This window comes from Tympanuchus pallidicinctus, unplaced genomic scaffold (assembly GCF_026119805.1).
Source record: "Tympanuchus pallidicinctus isolate F22 unplaced genomic scaffold, pur_lepc_1.0 scaffold1, whole genome shotgun sequence".
Taxonomy (NCBI): domain Eukaryota; kingdom Metazoa; phylum Chordata; class Aves; order Galliformes; family Phasianidae; genus Tympanuchus; species Tympanuchus pallidicinctus.
The window spans coordinates 89,741,218-89,761,778 of record NW_026294618.1 but is presented as its reverse complement, the minus strand read 5'-3'; the positions used below and the strand labels follow the sequence as shown (position 1 = coordinate 89,761,778).

General features: G+C 42.9%; 1 protein-coding gene and 1 long non-coding RNA gene across 13 annotated transcripts in view; one reads left to right on the top strand and one right to left on the bottom strand.

Moving 5' to 3' along the window:
- Window positions 1–20,561, top strand: part of ESRRG (estrogen related receptor gamma) — a 379,159-nt gene that overhangs the window by 6,664 nt on the left and 351,934 nt on the right. For 5 of the 12 annotated variants that reach the window (XM_052690335.1, XM_052690325.1, XM_052690319.1 and 2 more), the window contains exon 1: window positions 11,733–11,901. The exons of 5 other annotated variants lie outside the window; for them this stretch is intronic. Coding sequence is in view for 1 of the 7 variants with exons in the window: in XM_052690295.1 (XP_052546255.1) it covers window positions 19,889–19,986 (98 nt within the window). In the remaining 6 variants the exon portion in view is untranslated. Of the gene's footprint in view, window positions 1–11,732; window positions 11,902–19,714; window positions 19,987–20,561 lie in introns of those variants that run through there. 2 more of the 12 variants (XM_052690295.1, XM_052690353.1) reach the window with 2 other exon arrangements.
- On the bottom strand, window positions 7,870–11,492 carry LOC128084397 (uncharacterized). Its single transcript, XR_008208517.1, has 2 exons — window positions 11,415–11,492; window positions 7,870–11,253 (listed from the first exon to the last, which is right to left on the bottom strand). It is a non-coding gene; the product is annotated as an uncharacterized LOC128084397 (long non-coding RNA).

Here is a 20,561-nt window from a genome sequence, read left to right as displayed (position 1 = left end):
TTTATTTTTTACTGTTATTTAATGTATGCATAGATCTGGAGCTCTTTTCATCATGAGGTATAGAAGAATGCTTAGCAGCTCAACTGAGTAGACACATTTGTGACAAATACTTGTGGTAATGATGTATTTCTACCTAAGAACTTAATGTTTCAAAGTGTGTCTGATTTTTAATAATTAGAGTAGGAATAATAAACTTAGAAATGATTTCATCATATTTATATTTTAAAAGAAGTCTCATTCAAAGCACAAAAATAAGTATTTTCTTAGTGAATCATGACCTTAAGATGTAGCATGGGAATAACAAACACAAATTCCTTCTCTGAAAATACTTGCAAGAATAGTAATATGCTTGTGCATATTTTTTCAGCCTGAACATCAGTAATGTACAAATAATGGTTTTATCTTTGAGCACAGAAGGGAGAAAAGATAACTCACTGTAAATTCGCTTCAAGTAGCTGATTAAGGTTAAAGGCTCATTTTTGTTTCCACTGCAGTTGATAGGAAAATTCTCGTGACTTTGAGTAGCTTCCTCTTACTATTTGGACTACAGAAATGCTCAGAATTCCTAGCCGGAAATATGTAAAAATAACACCACCTCTCTGTAGGAATCTATGGTTACAGGCCTTCATTTTTCATGTATTCCTGTTTAGTGCTTTTTACTTTTGACATCTTGTAGTAAGAAGCTTTCCTTCACCCCTCGTTCTCCTTTCTCCTCATCTCTTCTCTGCTGTCATGGAAATCACTGTCATGTTCACAAGTGGAATATTTGGTGTTTGATGCTTAATTGTTTCAAGTCTATATACAAGCAGAGCTTGACAATAATTTCTTAATTATTATTATTTTTTTAAACCTGCATAGAATACAAAACATTATATTGCTGCCTTTATGGGGAAGTTACCAGTGAAAAGTCAAAACGTTTAACTCTCATTAATGATGACCGATCAAACGGATGGGGATGTTTTCTCTCAGTTAGAAAAATGTTCAAGTTGAGGAAAACAAAACTGAACCAGGCAATTCCTTGCATTCACTTATCAGTCTGTTTCCCGAACAAATTATATGATTATTTAGAACTTTTAACTTTTGTATTTTCTGTATTCAAGGAAAGAGTGAGGCATCTAAAATTTGCTTAAGATGTAATAGAAAAAATATAAAACTCTACACAAGGAACGAAAATAGAGCAGAATTCTGAATTATAAATTAGGAAAACTTGTTACTTTTTCCATGTATGGATGTTTCCTGAATAATCTTCTTCTTAACACTGTTCTCTTCAACTCGACAATTTGAAACATGCTGAAAAGGGTATGTCTTTTAGTAGCATACTGTGTAATCACTCCTCAGTGTTTGCAAGATACCTGGAGCTGCATGTCACATCTTTTCATCACTAGAAGGTGTTAAGAACTAGGAAGATAAACTATTTTGCAGACAGAAAAAAATAGTGTAATCCAGTGATGGTCACCACTAACATGTGGAAATGAAAATATTTTGCAGCTGTATGTGTACATATAGTATTGCTTCTGGTTGTGTATTCAGGGAAAAATTGAAGCAAATGGAGCTTTTATTTCTAACTTGGGTGATAGTCAACTCAGAGGGTGAATCATTTTTATTTTTATTTTTAAATATTCCTAGGCTGAAATAGCATCTAAAGGAATAAATGACATAGGAATGTCTCACAGCAAGGGGAAAAGTTACTCAGAGTGACAATCTTGCTTTAAAGGAAGTGTCACGTAGGAGAGGGATTCTGTGGGTCCTAATTTGTCTGTCTTGGTAGAATGAAGAAATTATTGAAATGGTAGCATCCCTCCTTTCTCAAGCACAATTCACTTTCAGTAGGGAAGAATCACAAATCATATTCCTGTGCAAGTGGCAGTGGTCATAGCCAATTGCTGACTGAATTATTTCTCTGTTCATTCATCCATTCTCTAGCAAATAAATTGTCCTCAATTAATTAGAATTCTTTTAGAGAAAAACATACAATAGATAAAATCTTTAAATCTCGTTTTTTTTTTTTCAGTTTTGATTTTTTTTTGCTTCGTGCTCTGCACTCCGGATCTACTGCAACTATGCTCAATTCTTATGAATGGCTTATTTTGGCATTATGGTTTGAAAAGTTTTGATGAAACAGACATGAAACACCAGTGAGTGATTATAGTACTGACATTTAAAGAGTAAATTTCATCTGTATTTTCACACATGTGAACTGAGGGACAGAGAGAGAAGTGCCCAAGATCCCAAAGGTATGTGAGTGATTGATGTGAGACTACAAAGCAGGTAGCATAGAACTGCTACATATATGCAGTCTCATCAAGCCCACACATCTTATCATGCCTTCACAACTTGCTAAAACCTGGTTCCAACTGTCTCCTCAAGAGTTTTACGACCCTCCTTTGCTTAGTGGCAACATTTTGTTCATTAAATGTCTATAAAGCTTGTACCTGTATGAGAGTGAGAAGACCCACCTGTCTTCCCAGAACCCAAAAAATTCCTTGAATGCTATCTCTTGTATTTCTGTGCATAACAGCAGAAATACCTAAAATCATAAGGAATTCCTTTGGCATAGCAATTCATTGTGCTGAGGCCATGGGGAGCAAAACCAGCATCTGATGTTGTTTGTTCTCTGCAGCAGTGTGCAGCTGAGAGAGAAAAAAACTGAAATGTAATGGAAAAATAATGAAGAGTCACTTTCATTGAACTTGAACCAAAAGAGCTGTCTCAAGAAGCAATGAGTACATGTGGAATATGAGAAACAACCTGCCTCTGGATGCTGCTCTGTGTGGCATATAGAAATAATGCAGGAATATGATATCCTACCAATAAAGGTAGGAATGTAGAGCTACCGTTGTTAAGTGATGGAAATTGATATAACAGAAAACACCAATCTCTTTCTAAGAGTCATTATTACAAAAGAGGCCTCAGGCAGATCAATGAAGTTCTCAAGATGGCTCCAGAAGGACTTGGATTAAGTGTTCATGAGCTAGTGGCTCTATTTTTTAACAGAGTTTAGGTAGCAAAACATTATAGTGCAGTCTCGGTAGTAGTAAAATTGCTCTAATGTGATGAGTTGTACTATAGTATACAATCACGTGGTGCCTACAAAAAAAAAAAAAAAAAGAAAAGCCATACAAAAATTATAAAATGATTGAATAGAGAAAATAAAGAGCAAGACTTTCAGTCAGTTATACAGAGAGTCACTGAGAAAAAGCTGGTTTGATATCAGTCACTAACACCAGTCTTCCTGAGGTTTCTTCAAAATTAAAATAAGGTGTTTCAGGCCAGGAGAGCTTCACAAACATGCCCAGTGATGATGTTTTATGCACTCTTTGCACTGTGCTGGGTGCATGGGCATTAACAGACCCCACACAGTGCTGAAAGTGAACAGTTTGTTCACTTTGCCTCACCAAAGTGCTGCAGTAGGCTCTCATTCGCAGAAGGCAGCTGGTGATACAGAGGTGTCTGCAAGGGAGGCAGTTCCCAAAGTGAATTGCTCTGTGCTTTGCCTTACATAAGCCATTCCCAGTGCTTAGGCAGTGCCAGGTGGACACATCTGCCCTTTAGACTTGTGTTTCTTTCCCCTTCTATGTGGCCAGAGCTGCAACCTGAGCAGAGGGATGAAGGGGGATGGACTGACCCTTTTTCTGGCCTGTTGGAGGCTGTGATTGTCTAGCTCAGAAGTGAAAAGACAGTTCTCTGCAGTGAGTTCCCTTATTTCAGTACAAGTGTTTGCAACTCTGCCACCTAACTACAGAGCAACTTAAAGGCTAATGCTATTTAGAAAATTAATTCTTTTTAAATTTAATTATCTATAAGGAGGTATCTACAAAAACAAAAACAAACCCTGTTGGTTTTCATATAGTTTAGGGAGTTTAAGCAGTACATGCTGTCTTAGATACAAGGTTTATAAAGCTTTATAAACTTCGTTTGTAAGCTATTATTGAACTGTGTTTCAGTAATGCAATGTAGTATCATAGCTAGAAAGGAAATAAACAGCTTATTTTCTTGGCAGAATTATCATCAGCCTGATGGAGGAAAACCCTCTGTAGCTGCCTTTGTTACCATCATTGCTGCGCTTTCTCCCCAGGATATCCCGTTTGCTACACTCCCTCAGCAAGGTTTCTCACAGGGCTTTGGATGCAGGAACTTCATCTGGTTAAATGCTTTATACAGCACCTAACCAAATTATCTTCTTACCCTGAACAGTGCTACTGTGCTATAAGCACCTAATGAGAACAGAGCTTTGGTAGCATTAATCTGGTGCACTCATCCGCAATTTTGTAGGAATTGCTCTGCATTGGCAATGGGCAGCTCAGTTGGACTCTTTCATTGTGCCTTTTATGGCGTGACCTGATGGTTTTGGACTTATTTCTACGAAATTTGGACAGCCGTGATTCCTGCTTACATCAGCAGGAGAAGAGAGCATGTGGCTCCTGGCAGTAATTTCTGCACTGCCCAGAAATTAGCTTCAAGAGCCTCCAAATTGTCATTAAAATTTGATTGTTTCCCTTCACATGTGCACATCCGCCCATGGAAAATCACCTATTGTGTCGCTTCTGCCCCTCTCCCTGGAGTGTTACCAGGAGGTGAGCTATGACGGGGATGAGAAGGTTGCAGCCCTAATGGGGTCCAAAAGTACAGAGGCAAGAAAATGAGCTCAGCTTCCTGTCCCAAAGTCAAGTGGTAATTTCTGTGGTTCTGATGCTGAAATACGCAGCAACACAAGTGTAGGATTTCATTGCTAAGATTTACATGTTTGTTCTGCTTCTCTGCTTCTGTCTTGGCTACCATGTAAGTATTTATTATATTTTATTTTATTACTTTGTTGCTTTACTCTATGGCCACTATTTCATGAAACAAAATGCAACTTCTCTCTCCCTACCTCCCCCCACCCCCCCCCCCTCGCCCTTTTTTGATTAAAAGTTGCAAATGAGGTCCCTATTTGGTATAAGCTGGTATGCCTCCACTGATTTCAGTAGAGCTCTGTCAGCTTTCTCCAGCTGTATGCTTGGTCTGTATTGTGGCTCTGACCAGCTAATTACTTCAACATAAGATGGTATTTTTGTGTAGTCAGTAATAAAATATAAGGTTCTGACTGGGGTTAGGCAGTTAAGTGTAAATAAGTGCATTAGTCTGTAGAATATGATCTTTTACTGCTATTCTCACCATTTTCTGTCATAAACAACAAAATTAAAACTGGTGTCTTCCCTTTCCCACTAGCTTCTATGTTGGCTGCTAAAGGCCCGCAGGTGTAAAACAATGTGTTCAGTATCAGCGCATTTCACTTATGTCCCTAGAAATGAGCATCTTTAATGTTCCAAATGAGCTAAATTACAGGGGAACACTTCCAGCTAGCATTCCAGGGCTGTGAGGGCATCCCAGGAGCCTGTGGTCTGACAGGCTTTGTAATGCTGAACCACGGCTGAGAAAGGCCTCCCTATGCATTGTGTATACCATTTTCTACCCACATCATTGAAAGCAAGGCTTTTTCTGCATGCCTGAGGAGGTACTTGGGATTCTGAAAAGCCAGAAAACTTGTTGAACTTTTGAGGTTAGGTTCTGAAAATGGGCTGCTAGCAGGGAGTAGATGGAGCTGGGGTCCTTCAGGTGAAAATTATTAAAGATTCATTATTGACTTATTCATCTTCCAACTTGACACGCCATGTGCCTCCCATATATGAAGCCCTATAATCTCAGGGAAGATTTAGTTCATACAGTGTTGGATTTCCATAATGGAGTCAGAGGTACTTTCTTCTCGACTGCAGTAGTATCAGTCCCTCTGTCTTCATATGAAAAATAGCAGTTAGAGAAATCAGATTCAGGGATGAAGGGTTTCATGTTCCCTCTTCTTCTAGTCTGTAAACTATTCCTTGAATAGGCATCTTCTGCCCTTCCTTTCAAAACTCCACCATTAGCTTTTAAGCTTATTCAAGCCAAAGCAGAGGAGCAGCAGGAAGCATGACTGCAGCCTCCTGTGAGAACACCGTATCACATGGGGTAATCCCGGGTCTCCGGCTTTCAATCCTTCTGTAGCACTCATATGTTAAGAATAAAATATGTTGATGGACTTTTGAGCATTCCTGAGGAATGTTCTGGATCATAGATAGAGTCTATCTGCCATTAAACATAATATCTTCTTGGCAGCCATTCTTCCTCTGCAGCCCTTGCCTTCAAGATCTGTTCTGGAGAGGCATTTTAGAAATCTTGTAATGAGACCTCATATACAGAGGGATCAGGCTCATTACAGACTGTTCCACCCTGCACTTGTATCTTGTATGTACTTTGCACACACTGCATGTGGAAGGGCTCAAACATTTTTACTTTAAATAATTGTGTTAGCAGTTGCACAGTGTTTGTGCTTTCACAAAATGCAGTTTGTCACTAATGTTTAAAAGAGCAGAAATGAGACATGGTTCTGGCCTTGGTTCAGATGAAGTCAGCCCTGCACTGCGGCTTGTCTGTCAAGAACATCAAGGAAGCCACTGAGCATCGTAGAATTTCTCTGTTGTCTACATCAGGCAAGCCAGAGCCTCACTTCTTTGTCACCTTCTTTATTCAGTTAGTTCAAATTCCTCCAATACTTGGCCCAAGCATTGTTAGAAGCCAGACTGCGGAAGTCAGGTGAGCTTTTTTTTTTTTTCTGTGAGGACTTGGATCCGACTTAATTAAGTGGGGACCTCACCCTGATTCTGATCTCTGATAAAATCACTTTTCAATATTGCATTATTGCTAGTGTGTGAACTGAATGTCTACACTGATACTTAGTAGTTAAGCCAAACACAAGTTCTTTGTTTTTTCTTCTGACTTGTAAGTATGTTATGTTTAACAGACATGAGTAACCCATGTGGGATATCTTTCACACAGAGTAAAACCAATGTAAATTCACATGACTCAGGGATTTGTTTCAGTGCTCATGTATAAACTCTCATTAGAAATGATTATGCTTGAAGATCAAAAGAAAAGTACACTCGCTTGTATTAATGTTTAATGCATAATTCACATTGTTAGAACAAAAAACAAAACAGTCAGTGGTTGTTATGACAAATATTAAACATCAGCGCTACTAACCAATTCCCAGAGAGGATCCTTCATTTCTCTGCAATAGCCATATGCTGAGGTTTCCTCTTTTTTCTCTTGTGTTGTTTTCTCCAAGAGCTCTCAGTTTCACAGACCTGTTCCTTGCTGGATCAGCAGTCCCCTGTCCCAGCAGGAGCAGGGCAGATCCTGGACACCCTCTCACTGCAGGTGGCTCCTGCTTTTAGAGTGCTCCTAGTGGCAGCAGTGTAAAGCAATCTAATCCAGCTGTTGACATGATAATGATTTTAGACATGCTCCTGCATGGTCCCCAAGCCTTGCTTGCCTTCAATCTCAGTCCACTTTCAGCCTTACTATCAAGACTAGGCCCATGGCCAATGTTACACTACAACAGGATTCAAAAACTTGGTTTTTTTTTATCATGATTATCTGTGTTTTTATCTTCTTCACTCAATGCTTACTTTCTTATCAGAAAGCTTTGTACTTAAATAAGCAGACTTAGCATGAAGGAGACATATGTGAAATCCATTCCCTGTATCCTTCAGCCAAAGCCCAGCACAGCAGAGTAAAGCCATGCTCATAATCACAACTGGAGCTTAAGAATGAGAACTGTTTGTAGCTTGGTTGATTGATACATGGGATAGCAGGGTGACTTCATCTACACATGGGAAGATCCTTGGGTACCTCTGCCTTTTACAAATAGTAAGGTTTTTTTCTTCATATTTTCATAGTTTTTATTGGCTTTTCCCATGTCAGTGTTTCAAGGTTAGTAATTTGTACCATCTAGCCTTTATATTTATTTTTCTCTTCAAAATTTATTTGATTTACTACCTGAGCTTACATCTGTTTGGTTTTTTTTTTCCTTATTTCCCTCTCCCACCTTCAGCTTCCCCCCTTTTTTTTTGAGGTTAAAGTTTGTAATTCAGGTCAGAGTCACCTCTCTTTGCAGGGAGGTGTGTGGTACAGAATAAGACAGAATAACGTTTGAAGATCCTTCTGCTCGGCACAAGGCTGAAAAGAAAAAAATCCTTTCTCATTATCATTTCAATAACTTTCCTATGAACCAGCAGTGATAGAACACAGCTGATTCTGAGCCCTCCTGCATCTGTTCAGAGCAGAGTAATTGCTTGAGACTACAGTAGGTTGTTCCTGATTCAGGTCTCTGTAAGCAAATGAAGAACTAGCTCCCTGTTCCTAAGGTACCTCCTGGAAAGCCCATTGTTTTGCAAGCCATCTTGTGCTAACCTGAGAGGTTCCTCATGCAGGAGCTAGAGGTATTGAATTATAACGGGTGCTTCATGCAGACACTACTGCTTTGAGCACTATGTAGTCAAAGGATAAGCAGATCATGGGGGTTCAAGAGGACATAGACCTTTGGCTTTTGTTTTCCTTTTGTTAACAGCCTACTCAAAATATTTACAATTTAGAACTTGATATTTTCTGCAGTAGAGGGCCAACTGTCTGCTTCAAACAGCTGAGAATGTACTCAGACTATATGTTGTGTAAATTGTTTATTTATCTTGTGGAGTGCACATGGAAGCACTGTCCTTGAATTGATCATAAGCACATGGCTGTTGTACAGTTTCTGCTAAGAAAGAAAACTTGTAATGAATTAAATATGCCTCACAAGGAAAGAAGTAGGTCAAATGTTGGGCTAAATTAACTTTATGTTATACAGAAAGGCTATGTACAGTGTGTTGTTTTCAGGTGTGCGATTTTGGACTTGTCTACACACAAAATTATTCCAAAACAGTTATTAGCTACACTGCAGTAATTACCCTTAACCAAAACCATATGTAGTCAAATATCATGCCAGCATAAGAGTTCACGTTTTTGAATTCGCCTAATCCACTTTAGAAGTGGATTAAGTGAAACCAGGAAGAAGCTCTGTCATTCCAGAATGAACGAGCCACCTGCACATGGTTCTGTTTTACATCCATCCACTACCTCATTCCAGCACAATTTTCCCGGGTTGAGTGGCTCTTAAGATATATCTACATAGCAAATGAATGTGTGATTATAGACATACCAGCCTTTCCTTTACTCTCGCTGGTGTGAGTAACAGCAGTAATGAAAGATGGTGGCAAAGACCTCAGTGCAGCCCATTAACTGGGACTTACACACAGGAACCCTTATGGTTGTGAGCAACCTCTGCTGCAACACATCTCGTCATGCCCTCGCTTCAGACACAGCTCACATCCCCGTGCTAATGCTGGGATGGGAATGTTTCCCTGCACCTCCAGTGCATACGTGCACCAAATACTACATATGTGATAGGACTGTGCAGCTGAACTAAGTGGAAAACTGGGCGACTGACTTCAGAGGTTAATCACATGAAGGAGACGCATGGCTCATATGTTTTTAATATACACACCTTTGACAGCCAAATGAAGTGTTGGCTCTGTGGCTGCATAGGCCAAATTAAATATGCTGTAGACAAGCACAACTGTGTTGATTTCACTAGGGCTGAATTGGCTCCATAGGCAAGTTCATGCTTATTTGACTAATACTTGTTTTGTTACCTATCTGCTCACTTCTTTTAATGAAGTTAATGCATTTCAATATTCCTTTCAATGCATTCCAAAACCAGCAATTTGATTAACTAATTCCCTTTTAAAAGCACAACAATCACAACTAAAATCTCTCTCTTAGGAAGAGGTATGGAACAACTGCGCAGAGCATCTTGGGTAGCTATGCCATAACTTACATCTCTTTAAAGAAACTTCCCACATCAATCAGAAGAGCCTCACTGAAAAATAAATGGCAAAATACAGACAACAATCAAGCTGCACAAAGTGCTTTTTAAGACTACCAAAACCAGTGTATCAGTAATGTACCCTGTGCTCTCCAGTGCACTGTTGAAACAGTATACTTAAGACAAATAAAAACTTCTACGTCTAAATGCCGCTCAAAACAATTCTGAAACAGAAACACTATACAAATTTGTCTTTATAGACAAGACAGAAAGCACCTCGAGTAGCTTGTGTTAAAAATAAGTACTTTTTCAATTTCATTCTCCTTAAAGCAGTGCTTGGACTTCGCTGTATTCTGAGAATTTATTTTTTCCTCCCAGTTAAAGAGCAAAGACTTCACCAAAATAAGGCACTGTTCCAGAGTACTAATACAGCAGCAGCACAGCAGCATGCTAGATTCTCCCTGGCTTCATCTTCTTAAAAAACTGGAAGAGCAAAACCTGATTAGTAACAATATTAAGCAAAGACCATGTTCTCTTTTATTGTATTTAAATGAGGAAAATGAAAGCGTTAATGCTAATATAGAAGCTGCAACAATAATTTAGTTTCAGCCCTGTGCTGCTTCAGCTTTTCAGCTTCTCTGTGAACTGTTGCACTAGCTACACGTACACGGTGAGCTGTTGTCAGAACAGGCAGTAGAAAATGCAGTGTGGGATGGGGCACTTGACTTTGGGCCTTACTGAGAGCTTTGGTCAGTGTGCAGGTGCTGCAGTGAGTTGGCAGTTTGAGATATTAAAAGTGTATGTGTGCAATCTTTGGCTGAAAGGGCACAGTGGTCTGTGCCACTATGGATACCTGAAAGTGAGGCCTAGCACTGGAAATAACTCTGTTCAGGAAGGAATGCACGCAACTAAAAGGTCCCTGCCCCCATGTGTACTTACACTGAGGGACATGGGTTAGCGGGCATGATGGTGATGGGTTGGTGGTTGGTCTAGATGACCTTAATGGCCTTTTCCAATCTCAACGATTCTATGGTCTTCCTTTTAGGAGCACAAATGCCAAGGAAAGCAAGCCAACCCCAGTACCAACTCCTACCCCTGCTCACAACAACACCCAGTCACACAGGTTGACCTGGCAGCTGCAGCCCTTGTCACCACATGCTGGTCACCCACAACCCAGCCCGGCCCAGCACCTGCCAGCCTCCACACAACAGCCTGGTGGCCCACGGGCAGCCTGTATGGGCCTGCGTTCCCCATGTCCCCCACGTTCCCTTGCGATACGGCGTGCTTTTTCCCCCAGTCCCATTCCCTGCAGGGATATAGCGGGGCCCTGCTCTGCGCGTGGCGCGCTGTCCCATCCGCCGCATCCGGGTGGCACCCTCTCCCATCCCCCCTCCCCGCCTGTTTTCCGTGATTTTTTTTTTCTTTCTTTTCTTTCGGTTTTTTTTTTTTTTTTTTCCTCCTTTTTGCGTGTGCTTCCCTCCTCCAGGTGGGACCCGGCGGTGACCAGCGCGGCTCGCCCGGCGCCCAGCATCAACCTGAAGGTAAAATGAAAGACAAAAAGATGAACGCATGCCTGCTCCCCCGCGCCCGCCACCATCGCGGCCGGCAGCCCCCGCCGCGCGCCGGATTTCCTGTTTCGGCTTTTTTTCCCCCCTTCGTTTCGCTTAAAAACGCATGCAGAGAAACGCGCACGTACCCGGTACCGAGCCCAGGGGGAAAAAAATGAAATAAAATACATAACCCGGCCGCTTCCCCCTGCCGCTGCCAAGTTATCATTGAGAAAACAGACAGGCGGCGTGACGTCCCGGGTCAGGCCGAGTGCGGACCGGCGCTACCAAGGCGGCAGGGAGGCCCGGAGCCGCCGCCGGGGCCGGGGCCGCGGGGCCGGGGCCGCCGCCGCCTTCCTTCTGCAGCCCTCGCGCCCGCCGGGGCCGCGCCAGCCGCCGCCGCCGCCCCCCGCGCCCCCCGCCCCACAGCAGCGGCGCCGCTCGGCCTGCGCCCGCCGGCGGCTCCCCCCTCTCCGACGGAGGTCGGGGGAGCCCGGGGAAAGGAGGCGTGCGTAAAGATTTTGCAATGTCCCTGCATGGTGTTGTAGACTTTCCTAGCAAAGAAACCGGCTTCGGCTTCTTTAAAATCCCCGACGACTCACCTGACTAGCCGGCCTGCGGCTCCGCGCTGACCAGGTAACGCGGGGCCCCCTCTCCACCCGCTGACATTGCGGCGGGGCGGGGGCGGTGCGGAGGCGAGCCGCGGCCAACCTCCCCCCCCTCCTCCGCCCCCAGCCCCGCACACTCACCCGCCGTCCCCCGGCCCGCCCGGTCATCGGCAATTAGCGAGGGGGGTGAGGGGGGTGCGATTTTTTTCTCTTTCTTTCCGCTAACCACGCAGTTCTGCCCTCCCCCCCCTTCACGGGGTCAGGAGTGCCGGGGAAGTGACTGAGGCACTGTGAGAGTTCGGGGTCCCGGGGTGACTGCTACTTTAACGCGGGGGGTCTTCCCCCTCGGGAAAGCTCCGTCCCGAAGCCGAGCGGGAGCCGCCGGGCCTGGCCGGACCCTGCCGGGCTGAAGTGGGGGGAGGGACGCAAGGGCACACGTGCGGGTAGAGAGCGGGGGGGAGGGACGCCGTTGCGTGCCCCGGGCCTGGGGCTGTGTTGTGAGGAGGGGAGAAGCGGTGCCGGGCAGCATTCGGAGCGTCCGTGGAGTTCAGGCGCTTTGGGTTGCGCGTGGGAGGCGGCTGCGATGGGGGAGGCGGTAGGAAGGAGCCGAGTGCGAGTGAAGGTGAATGGCACAGGGCAGGCGGCCCGGCCCCCCGCTCCTCTCTGTTGCTCGGGGTGACCCCGAGCCTCAAAGTGCCGTTGCGGCCGCGGGATGCAGCTGGGGGAGGTGAGAACCCGAACGCCCTTTTGCCTGAAAGCACCGAAGTTTTAAGCATGTAGCAGCAGCCCTGTCTGAGATACAGAGTGTAAAACTTATCTGATACGTGTTTCCCCCTGCTCTCGAGCACAGAATGTTCCCGTGCCGCACACGTTGCATGCGGCCGCGGTGAGGACGGGAGCACTTTGCGGTATAACCTACATTAGCTTATAGATGGTGCGCTGAGCGTGTACCAGGGCTGAGCGTGGAGAATTACCCTGTAGGGCCGTGTCCCTGCTGCTGGGGGGCACCGAGGTGACCCTGGGGCCGGGGGCTCCTGCAGGCTGCCCATGCTCCTCTCCAGCACCTTCCAGTTCAGATGTGTGGGGGGCAGGAGAAAACAAACATGGCATTCAGCATGCTCATTATCAAAATAAGGCAAACAAATCGATTGCATTAATGGTATTGCAGTCATCCCATACCTTTTTTTTTTTTTTTTCTTTTTTTTGAAATTATTATTATTATTTCCCCCAGAAATTAAAAGGTTACTGCTGGAGTGCTGTGTTCCTATCTCAAACCTAGCACCACTTATTACTGCAACGGTATTTCAATATTAAGTGATCTTGGAGATGATTTCATCTTTCATTTTGAATCCTGAATTTGAATCAGCATTAGAATGTCAGGGCTGCGAGATAAGGTGGGACGAACTAAGTAGACAGCTGAAGGGCTGCGCTGAAGGTGCTGCGGGAAGGAGATCTGGGGCCGTTCACAGTAACCTTGTTTACGGGGACGATTCAATAGCAACCTGAATTTCAGCACGAGGCTGCCTGGACTAATGCCTGTGCGCTTGAAGCTGATCACGAGTGTCTTTTGCACTCTAAACCTTTTCTCTCCCCCATGTTATGTACTCGCAAAAACTTTTCTGGAAGGTTATTATGATTTTCCAAGATGAAAATTAAGTTGTTTTCCTAAAAGGATCACCCGATCTTTGAGCTGCTGTGCATTAGCAACAAAATATTCATGAGGTCTGATTTTATTTATTTATTTATTTATTTATTTCCTCACTGTTGTGTCGGGGTCAGTAGTCACACTGCACCTTTTAACTTTACGTCTATGGCTTTGATTAATTATATTTAAGTCTTGGAGGTTTTGAGTGTATTTTACAGCCCGTGAAGCCAGTTCGAGTCAGACTGTGAAAAGATGCATGTTGTATTGAGGAACAGCCCCGTAGTGGTCTGCTCCGTTTTTGTTTTCTTTTCTTAAAGCTGTTCCAGGAAAATCACGTGCAAGGAGAGAGTGGGTGCTAAATGCCAGCAGCCACATTAATGAAGAAAAAATGCTGTTGAAATACTTTGGAATAATAAATAGGATATGTAATGGTCAACCACAAGATAAAAATTTTACACAGTGTTTTTATGGCTCTAAATTGGCTGCGTTGTAAACCAAGCTTACTACTCTATTAAGTCATCATACTTTTCAATTATTTAAGATTTCTAGCCGAGCTATCTAATATCGTCTTCATTGTGCGTATCAGAAAATTATTTATACGGCTGTTAGTCTGTGAAGGCTGTGTTGCAGATGGGGGTTTAATTTTGGCTTATCAGGACAAATATTACGAAGCACGCACATGGCAAAATGATATGGAAATAGTCCCAGTCCTGCGGAATGGGGATAGTTACAGCACTGAAATGTACCTAATACAATTTGAGATCCACTCACTGAGAAACCTTGACAGTATCTGCCTTCCAGGTAGTGTGCATTTGGAAATACTATATCTCCATTTAAATGCAGATCTTCAGTTTTCTCCAGGGGGCAGTTGGCGAATCTTTCGATTGAACCACCAGTACTAGAAAAACTAACTGCAGATTTACTCGTGAACAAGAGACTCTTTCAAGTCTGCCTGTTTGAAATAATGCTTTTAAAATTTCCTAATATTGAAGTTTTAGATTGATTTTTAAATGCCTTTTCAGAAGTCGCACAAAAGGAATGTTGTCTTCACTCCAAGTAGTTCAATGTTTGCACACTTATTTAGCAATCTTAAGAGAGATAGCATTACAAGCCAGTTCTTTGTTTTTGCATTGGTATTGTGTATGCTTGTGAGTTTTGTCAAGTGGACAGAGCAGTCTTGCTTTGATTTTGACCTAGATTCCTCTGGATTCTTCCTATATGGACAGTACCTGCTTATTTCCTGCTGTGAAAATAGGAGAACAACTGTTGATGCTATCTAGCTGGGGCTGTTTGGGCACATCCAGTAAACCCCCCTCCTCCTTGAAGACCTCATTACTAATGGGTATGGTAGTGCTCTATTTAAGGGGGTGCATGTGAGTATTTTCTCTCGTGAGTTTTCAATCCCTGAGGGTTTGACTCAAAGAAAGACAGAAAAAATGGGTGCAGTGAATGAGTTTATTTCGCTTTCCATATTGGGCATGTGCATTTTGCATTCTTGCACTGATGATCAGAGCCATGCTCTATTTGAAACGAGTCTCGAATCCATCTTATCCTGTATTTGCTCTAAACTGGGTGCCAGTAGGAGTCAGACCTGCTGGAGAGGTATGTCCCACCCAGCCTGGGTCCCAAGCTGTTCGCATTGCAACCTAGCCCTGGGATGTAGGGAAAGGAAGCTGTCTCTTGGGATGAAGGCAGCACAAGGACCTGGTGCAGGAAGGCAAAAGGTCCTGACATTTTCTGAGTCAGGCGCTCCTGCCTGCTCAGATGGGAAAACCACCCCACCACAGGAAGGATGCTGCCTTCGCCCCCTGTGCTGGGTTGTGGAGTTGAAACCCTTATTGTACATTCCTGTTGATGGCACACAGCTCATTCTCTCCAATACTCAGGGTGAATGCTCTCTTCAACATTTTCATGGAGTTCAGACAGGCCTGGAGAGTCAAATCTTATGTGCGCCGGCACTGACAGCACAGGTGCTATTCAGCTTTGTTGATGTTGCTAGCAGCACTGGCAGATGTGTGTTCTTAGTGGAAGCTTCAGTGGAATGGACTTCTTAAAGGAATGTTCTGCATACTGGGGTTGAATGGAAAGCCAAGCCTGACACTTTAGCTTAGTGCCTTTTTCATTCTGTTGAAATCAACTGGATTTCTTCATGCAACTGCTTCACACGTGTGTGCCTGTGTCAGCGTGCTGATCGGTGGGGATATTCCTGTGCTGAAAACCTTGTCCTGAGTCAAGTCTGGGCATGCATGCTGCTGTATGTGCATATACAGGCTGAGCAGGGCCCATCCTTTGTAACACGATTTCTGCTTTTAATATCTGAATAAGATCTCTTATTGTAACTCAGCCATTAGGGGAAAAGGAAATGGAACTTTTCTCAAACAGCTTTTCTGTTGGGGAATCTTGTGGCAGTTGCTTTGAAGCATGTGTAATTGATTATCATACATTTATTTTAAAAAGGAGACATAACAAGGAATCGAACATGATGTTTTGGAATATATCTTCTCCCCACAATGTTCTTGAGGGAAATGTAAGGTTGCAGGCATCATTTCATGCCCTGTATGTTTTTGAACATAAATCAAAGAAATTGTAGGAGAGTTATAGATGTTCATAGCAACTGTAGCTATAATAAACACATGCAGTATATATTTTCCAAGCTATTTTGTATGGGTGAAAGGCTGAAGCTGGCGTTTTGTACGAACAATTCAACTTAATCACTGAAAATTTATTTCCTAGTTAGCGTGGATTACCAGCCTAGCATGAAGCCGTACACCTTGGCTTAAGCGCATCTGTGATGGAAGCTTTGGTTAAAATTGGGAAAGGATTTAAATTGTGATCTAGACACCTTGAATGAATTATTCCGAACGTCTCATTTATTGTGATGCCTCCGTGGCAATATTTACATCTATGTTATTGTTTATAATGGCTTCAAAATATACTGATTACTTTAGGGAGCAAATAAAAGGCAAGAATGTTACGGAAAACAAATGGATAAAGAATAACTTTAATTGTACGCATAGCCATATTTTGTACTATATTAAATAGAACAGGAAGGAGAATCCTGACTGATCAGGTGCTGCAGAGCTGCAAGTGAGTACAACACTAAGCGTAAGCATACAAGTTTCTTGGTGACTGTATTTGGTTTTGTTTGAAATCTTTCATAGATGAAAAGGGACAAAATGCTGTGGTGGAAGAATTTCCATGAGAAGAGTGAGTAGATTTGATGAGTCCTTCAACTCATCAAGTTAAGGAAGGTTTCCCTTATGGGGAAACCTTATCCTTCCCTTAAGGATCCAAATTAATTGGATTAAAATGTTAAAAAGAAAATAGAGTAGTCATTGTTAATGTCTATATGGACAGACTGGGGATGCATGCAGAAATTAGGCAGGTCTGGAGGAACTGAGTTTCTTCTATTCAAGAAAAAATCTGAATGAAAAAAAAAAAAAGAGGAAGATTTCTACCACAAATTTGGGGATTAGCTAAAAGGTCTGACTTTTAAAGTTGTTGTCATGTTTCTGCTGGAATTCTGTTTCACTGTGGTTACTTTCAGTAATTCTTTTGTTACAATACCCAGGCATCCCTTTTTAAAAGAGCAAGCTGATAACTAATTACTTGACTTCTGGAAAGGAGGCTTTAAAATACGTAAGAAACATCCCAAAAGTTCTACTAAAACTGAGATTTCACACCATTTTTAGTTGTTAGTAGTGTTAGTTTTAAATGACTGGCTGTTGATGATGTCTTTGAATTGTAAGATCCGTATGAATTTGTAAATTGTTACAAAGCTGATGGACAAAGGGATGGCATGGCATGGCCTGGCCCTCCTTTGGCACCAGCACTGGTTTGGGTGTCAGAGGCAGTGGGGTTAGTTTCCCAGAGCCTGGACATAGGTGGAGGAGGGATGGAGTCATACACCTTCTGACATTGTGTAGGCTCAGGACTAGCTTCCCTTCATTTCTCTCCTAACTCTTTTTCCTGTACCCTGAAAACTCAATGAGGAAATCAGGAAGGGGCAAATAAGGGAAGGCAGAATGTGCCAGGTTAAGGGATAGTTGGCAAGGTTGGGAGAAGGGTTTTGCTTTTGTGTGCCCTGTGTTGGGATCAGAATGTACTTGCACAAAAAAAGAGTTGAAGAAGTATCCCAGATACAGAGTTACATGACTGTGAGTGATATGACATAATCGTGTAGGAGATGGAAAGAGAAACTGAGTCTGTTTTCCTGGGTGGGCATTCTCCAGCCCTGGCCAAGTACTAGAGTGAGCAGGGGCTGGAAATGCTGAGTATGATTAGGTTATTCTTCTCCTGCAGAATTTGGAAGATTCAGACCATCTGTATAGACATGTGGGCTTTTGGTGAGGATACTTCATTCACTGACATTTCTTTTTCCACTGGGGTGAATGTCTTGGTTTCATCTGCCAAAGAGCTTGTTTTACTCTGTGCTGAATTTCTAACAGGAAAAAGAAAAGTGACACCAAACATTTCTTGCTGAATTAAGGACAAATGAGACCAGGTGGACAAAGGTTGGGAGCAAAGTATGCAGAGCCTGGGCAGCAGGTTGGGTACTGGAGCACAGAGAGCAGGTTGTCCAAGGTCACTGCTTCTCTTATGGTGCAGCTCAGAGCTGCACTCCAAAACTCGTGTTTTACTCCATTACCTCCCCAACATGCAGTCCTTGTTTCACAGCTTGAGCAATGAAGGCAGAGAAACCTTGCTTTTGTAGCATGCGTTACATTTTATGGTGCTGATTTTAGCACGGAAAAGTGAGGTGGTGTGTTCTGGTTACACAGCCAAGCAGTGGTAGAAGCTAGAAAGAGTCCAACTTCACCATGAAGATGGCATTTCCTTTGCTTGCGTCATCCCTCCAGGGAGAAGATTTATGTTTCTTCTTGGTGCCTTTTAATTGAAATGGTGTGAACTGTGAGTACCTCTGAAAATCGGGCCACCAACACTTAATGCTTGTTTGTGCTTGCGAGTGTGCATATGTGTGCAACGTGTGTGCTCAGATGTTGTGTGTGCACAGGATCTCAATTATTTTCCTGTTTGAAGCACTGAGCATGCTGTCTTGATGTACTGTCAGTTTTGCTTTCTGCCCTTTGGAATAAAGTTCAAAATGTTAAAGAAATAACACACAATATATTAGGAGCTAGGATAGTCATAGTGCCCAAGGGGAAAGGAATGTGGTGAATAATCTGTTTTATGAATGCCTAAAATAAAACCTTAGCTACTCCTAACCCAACTCTGTAGAGATGTACTTGTAAAAAGCGCTCTTCTAAGTGTTGTTCTGGGGTTTGGTTGTTATCCTGCAAGGAATGGTTGCCACCCCAGAAGGCAGCATGCAGGATCTTGGTCATACTCTGGTCATGGGTCATGATTGTTCTGGGCATTACTCTGGGCTAAGTGCTGAGGCAACTAATTGAAATTAATCCTTAGTAATTCTTTAAAATCAAATGTTGCTGTCAAGTTTAGGGTCGAAACAGCTCTAGCTTGTTTTCATATTGCTTTTCCAGTTTCATCAATTCATGTGGACAGCAGTAAGAGGTGCAGGAGTAGGGCTGGGTCCTGCCTGTCTCACATGGTGCTGGGGCCAAGCTTCAAGCTGGGGTGGTACTTGTGTGTGGTTGGAGTCACAGCCCTGGAGTCCCAGGCTTTGTTAAATTAGGGGCACTGGGCTCCACAGATTTGATCCAGTGCTAGGGGTTCTAACTTGACTATTAAATAAAAGAACCGGCCTCCTCCTATTCCCCAAATCTGTTGGTTTGTACTTTGTATCAGAAGAAAACAGCTGGCGTGTGTGCAGCTGATGCAGGGCAGGTTTCGGTTATATTTAGGATAAGCAGGATGCCCACTGTACTCATTGAACAATTCTGAGGCATAAAATGCTTTTGGGTGCAGCTCACAGCTTCTCATCTGCAAATACCACGATCAAGATAAAGAAAAATATCTCCTGGTGAATTCTGCAGTTTGTAGTCCTGACAGACTAAAACCTCCTTTTACAGTGACCGAGACCTCTGCTTGTATTGTGACAAGCAGGGGTTTCAGATAGTGTAAATGGCGGTAATACGGTAAATGTGGGTTTCTGAAGTCCTGCAGGACATGCAGCAAGCCCCGGTGATTCAGACTGGGTGAAGTTGTCAAAGGTTGCTTTGCTCTCCAGAGCCTGGCAATAGCTCCACTGAAATGTGATGCCATTGGTTTTCAGCAAAGGTTTCTTTCTGCAGGGCTGCAAACAGAGATCAGCTGCTACTGTGTATACACAACTAGGGAGCAAATCAACCAGCACATTTAAGGAGCCTTTTTAACCCTGAGACTTTCCAAGATTTCTTCTTCACACAGGAAGTTTTCTTTATATTGTCAGATTTAGCACTTTGCTCATGTAATGAGATCAGAGCTAGGATCACTGCTGCACAGTAGAAAGACTTCCTTAAGACATTTGTCCTTGAAACTGCACCAAACTCTTGGAAGAACCCAGAACCTGTAAGTATGTATGCTATAGGCAACAATAGCACAGAGCAACGCTGCAATCAACCATTATACAATATCCGATTAGCAGGGCAGGAGGGGTTGTTTTCAGATGTTATGTTACGTTCATTTTCAGTTTGTTCTAAGGAAACAAATCAATTCGGGCTTCTGATACAGTGACTTTGCAGTAGATGAGCTAGTAATGTGTTTGATTTAAATATTCGTTGCTCTCGTGGGACAATGATTGTAGCCATCATCCTGTACAGAACTTTTCTAATGTTTTTAGGCATTTTAAATGATTTTTGGTAGCCATTGTGCAGATAAGTTTTTCCTTTGCTTTTTGATTTTGGCAACCCCACCCTACGACAAACTATAAATAACAGGGCAAAGGGAATTAGCGCACATTGTTCTGAGGTAGCCATAAAATATATTTGTTTTTGTGGCTTAATTTACTCGTTAGTAGCATTCCATTGTTTGGGGGTATTTTTTGTCTTAATTGAATTCTACTCAGAGCTGTCTGTTCTGTTTTTTACGGTCTTGTATGTGTCTGTTTAAGTTACTTTGCTGGGACTGCAGTCTGGTTAAACCTG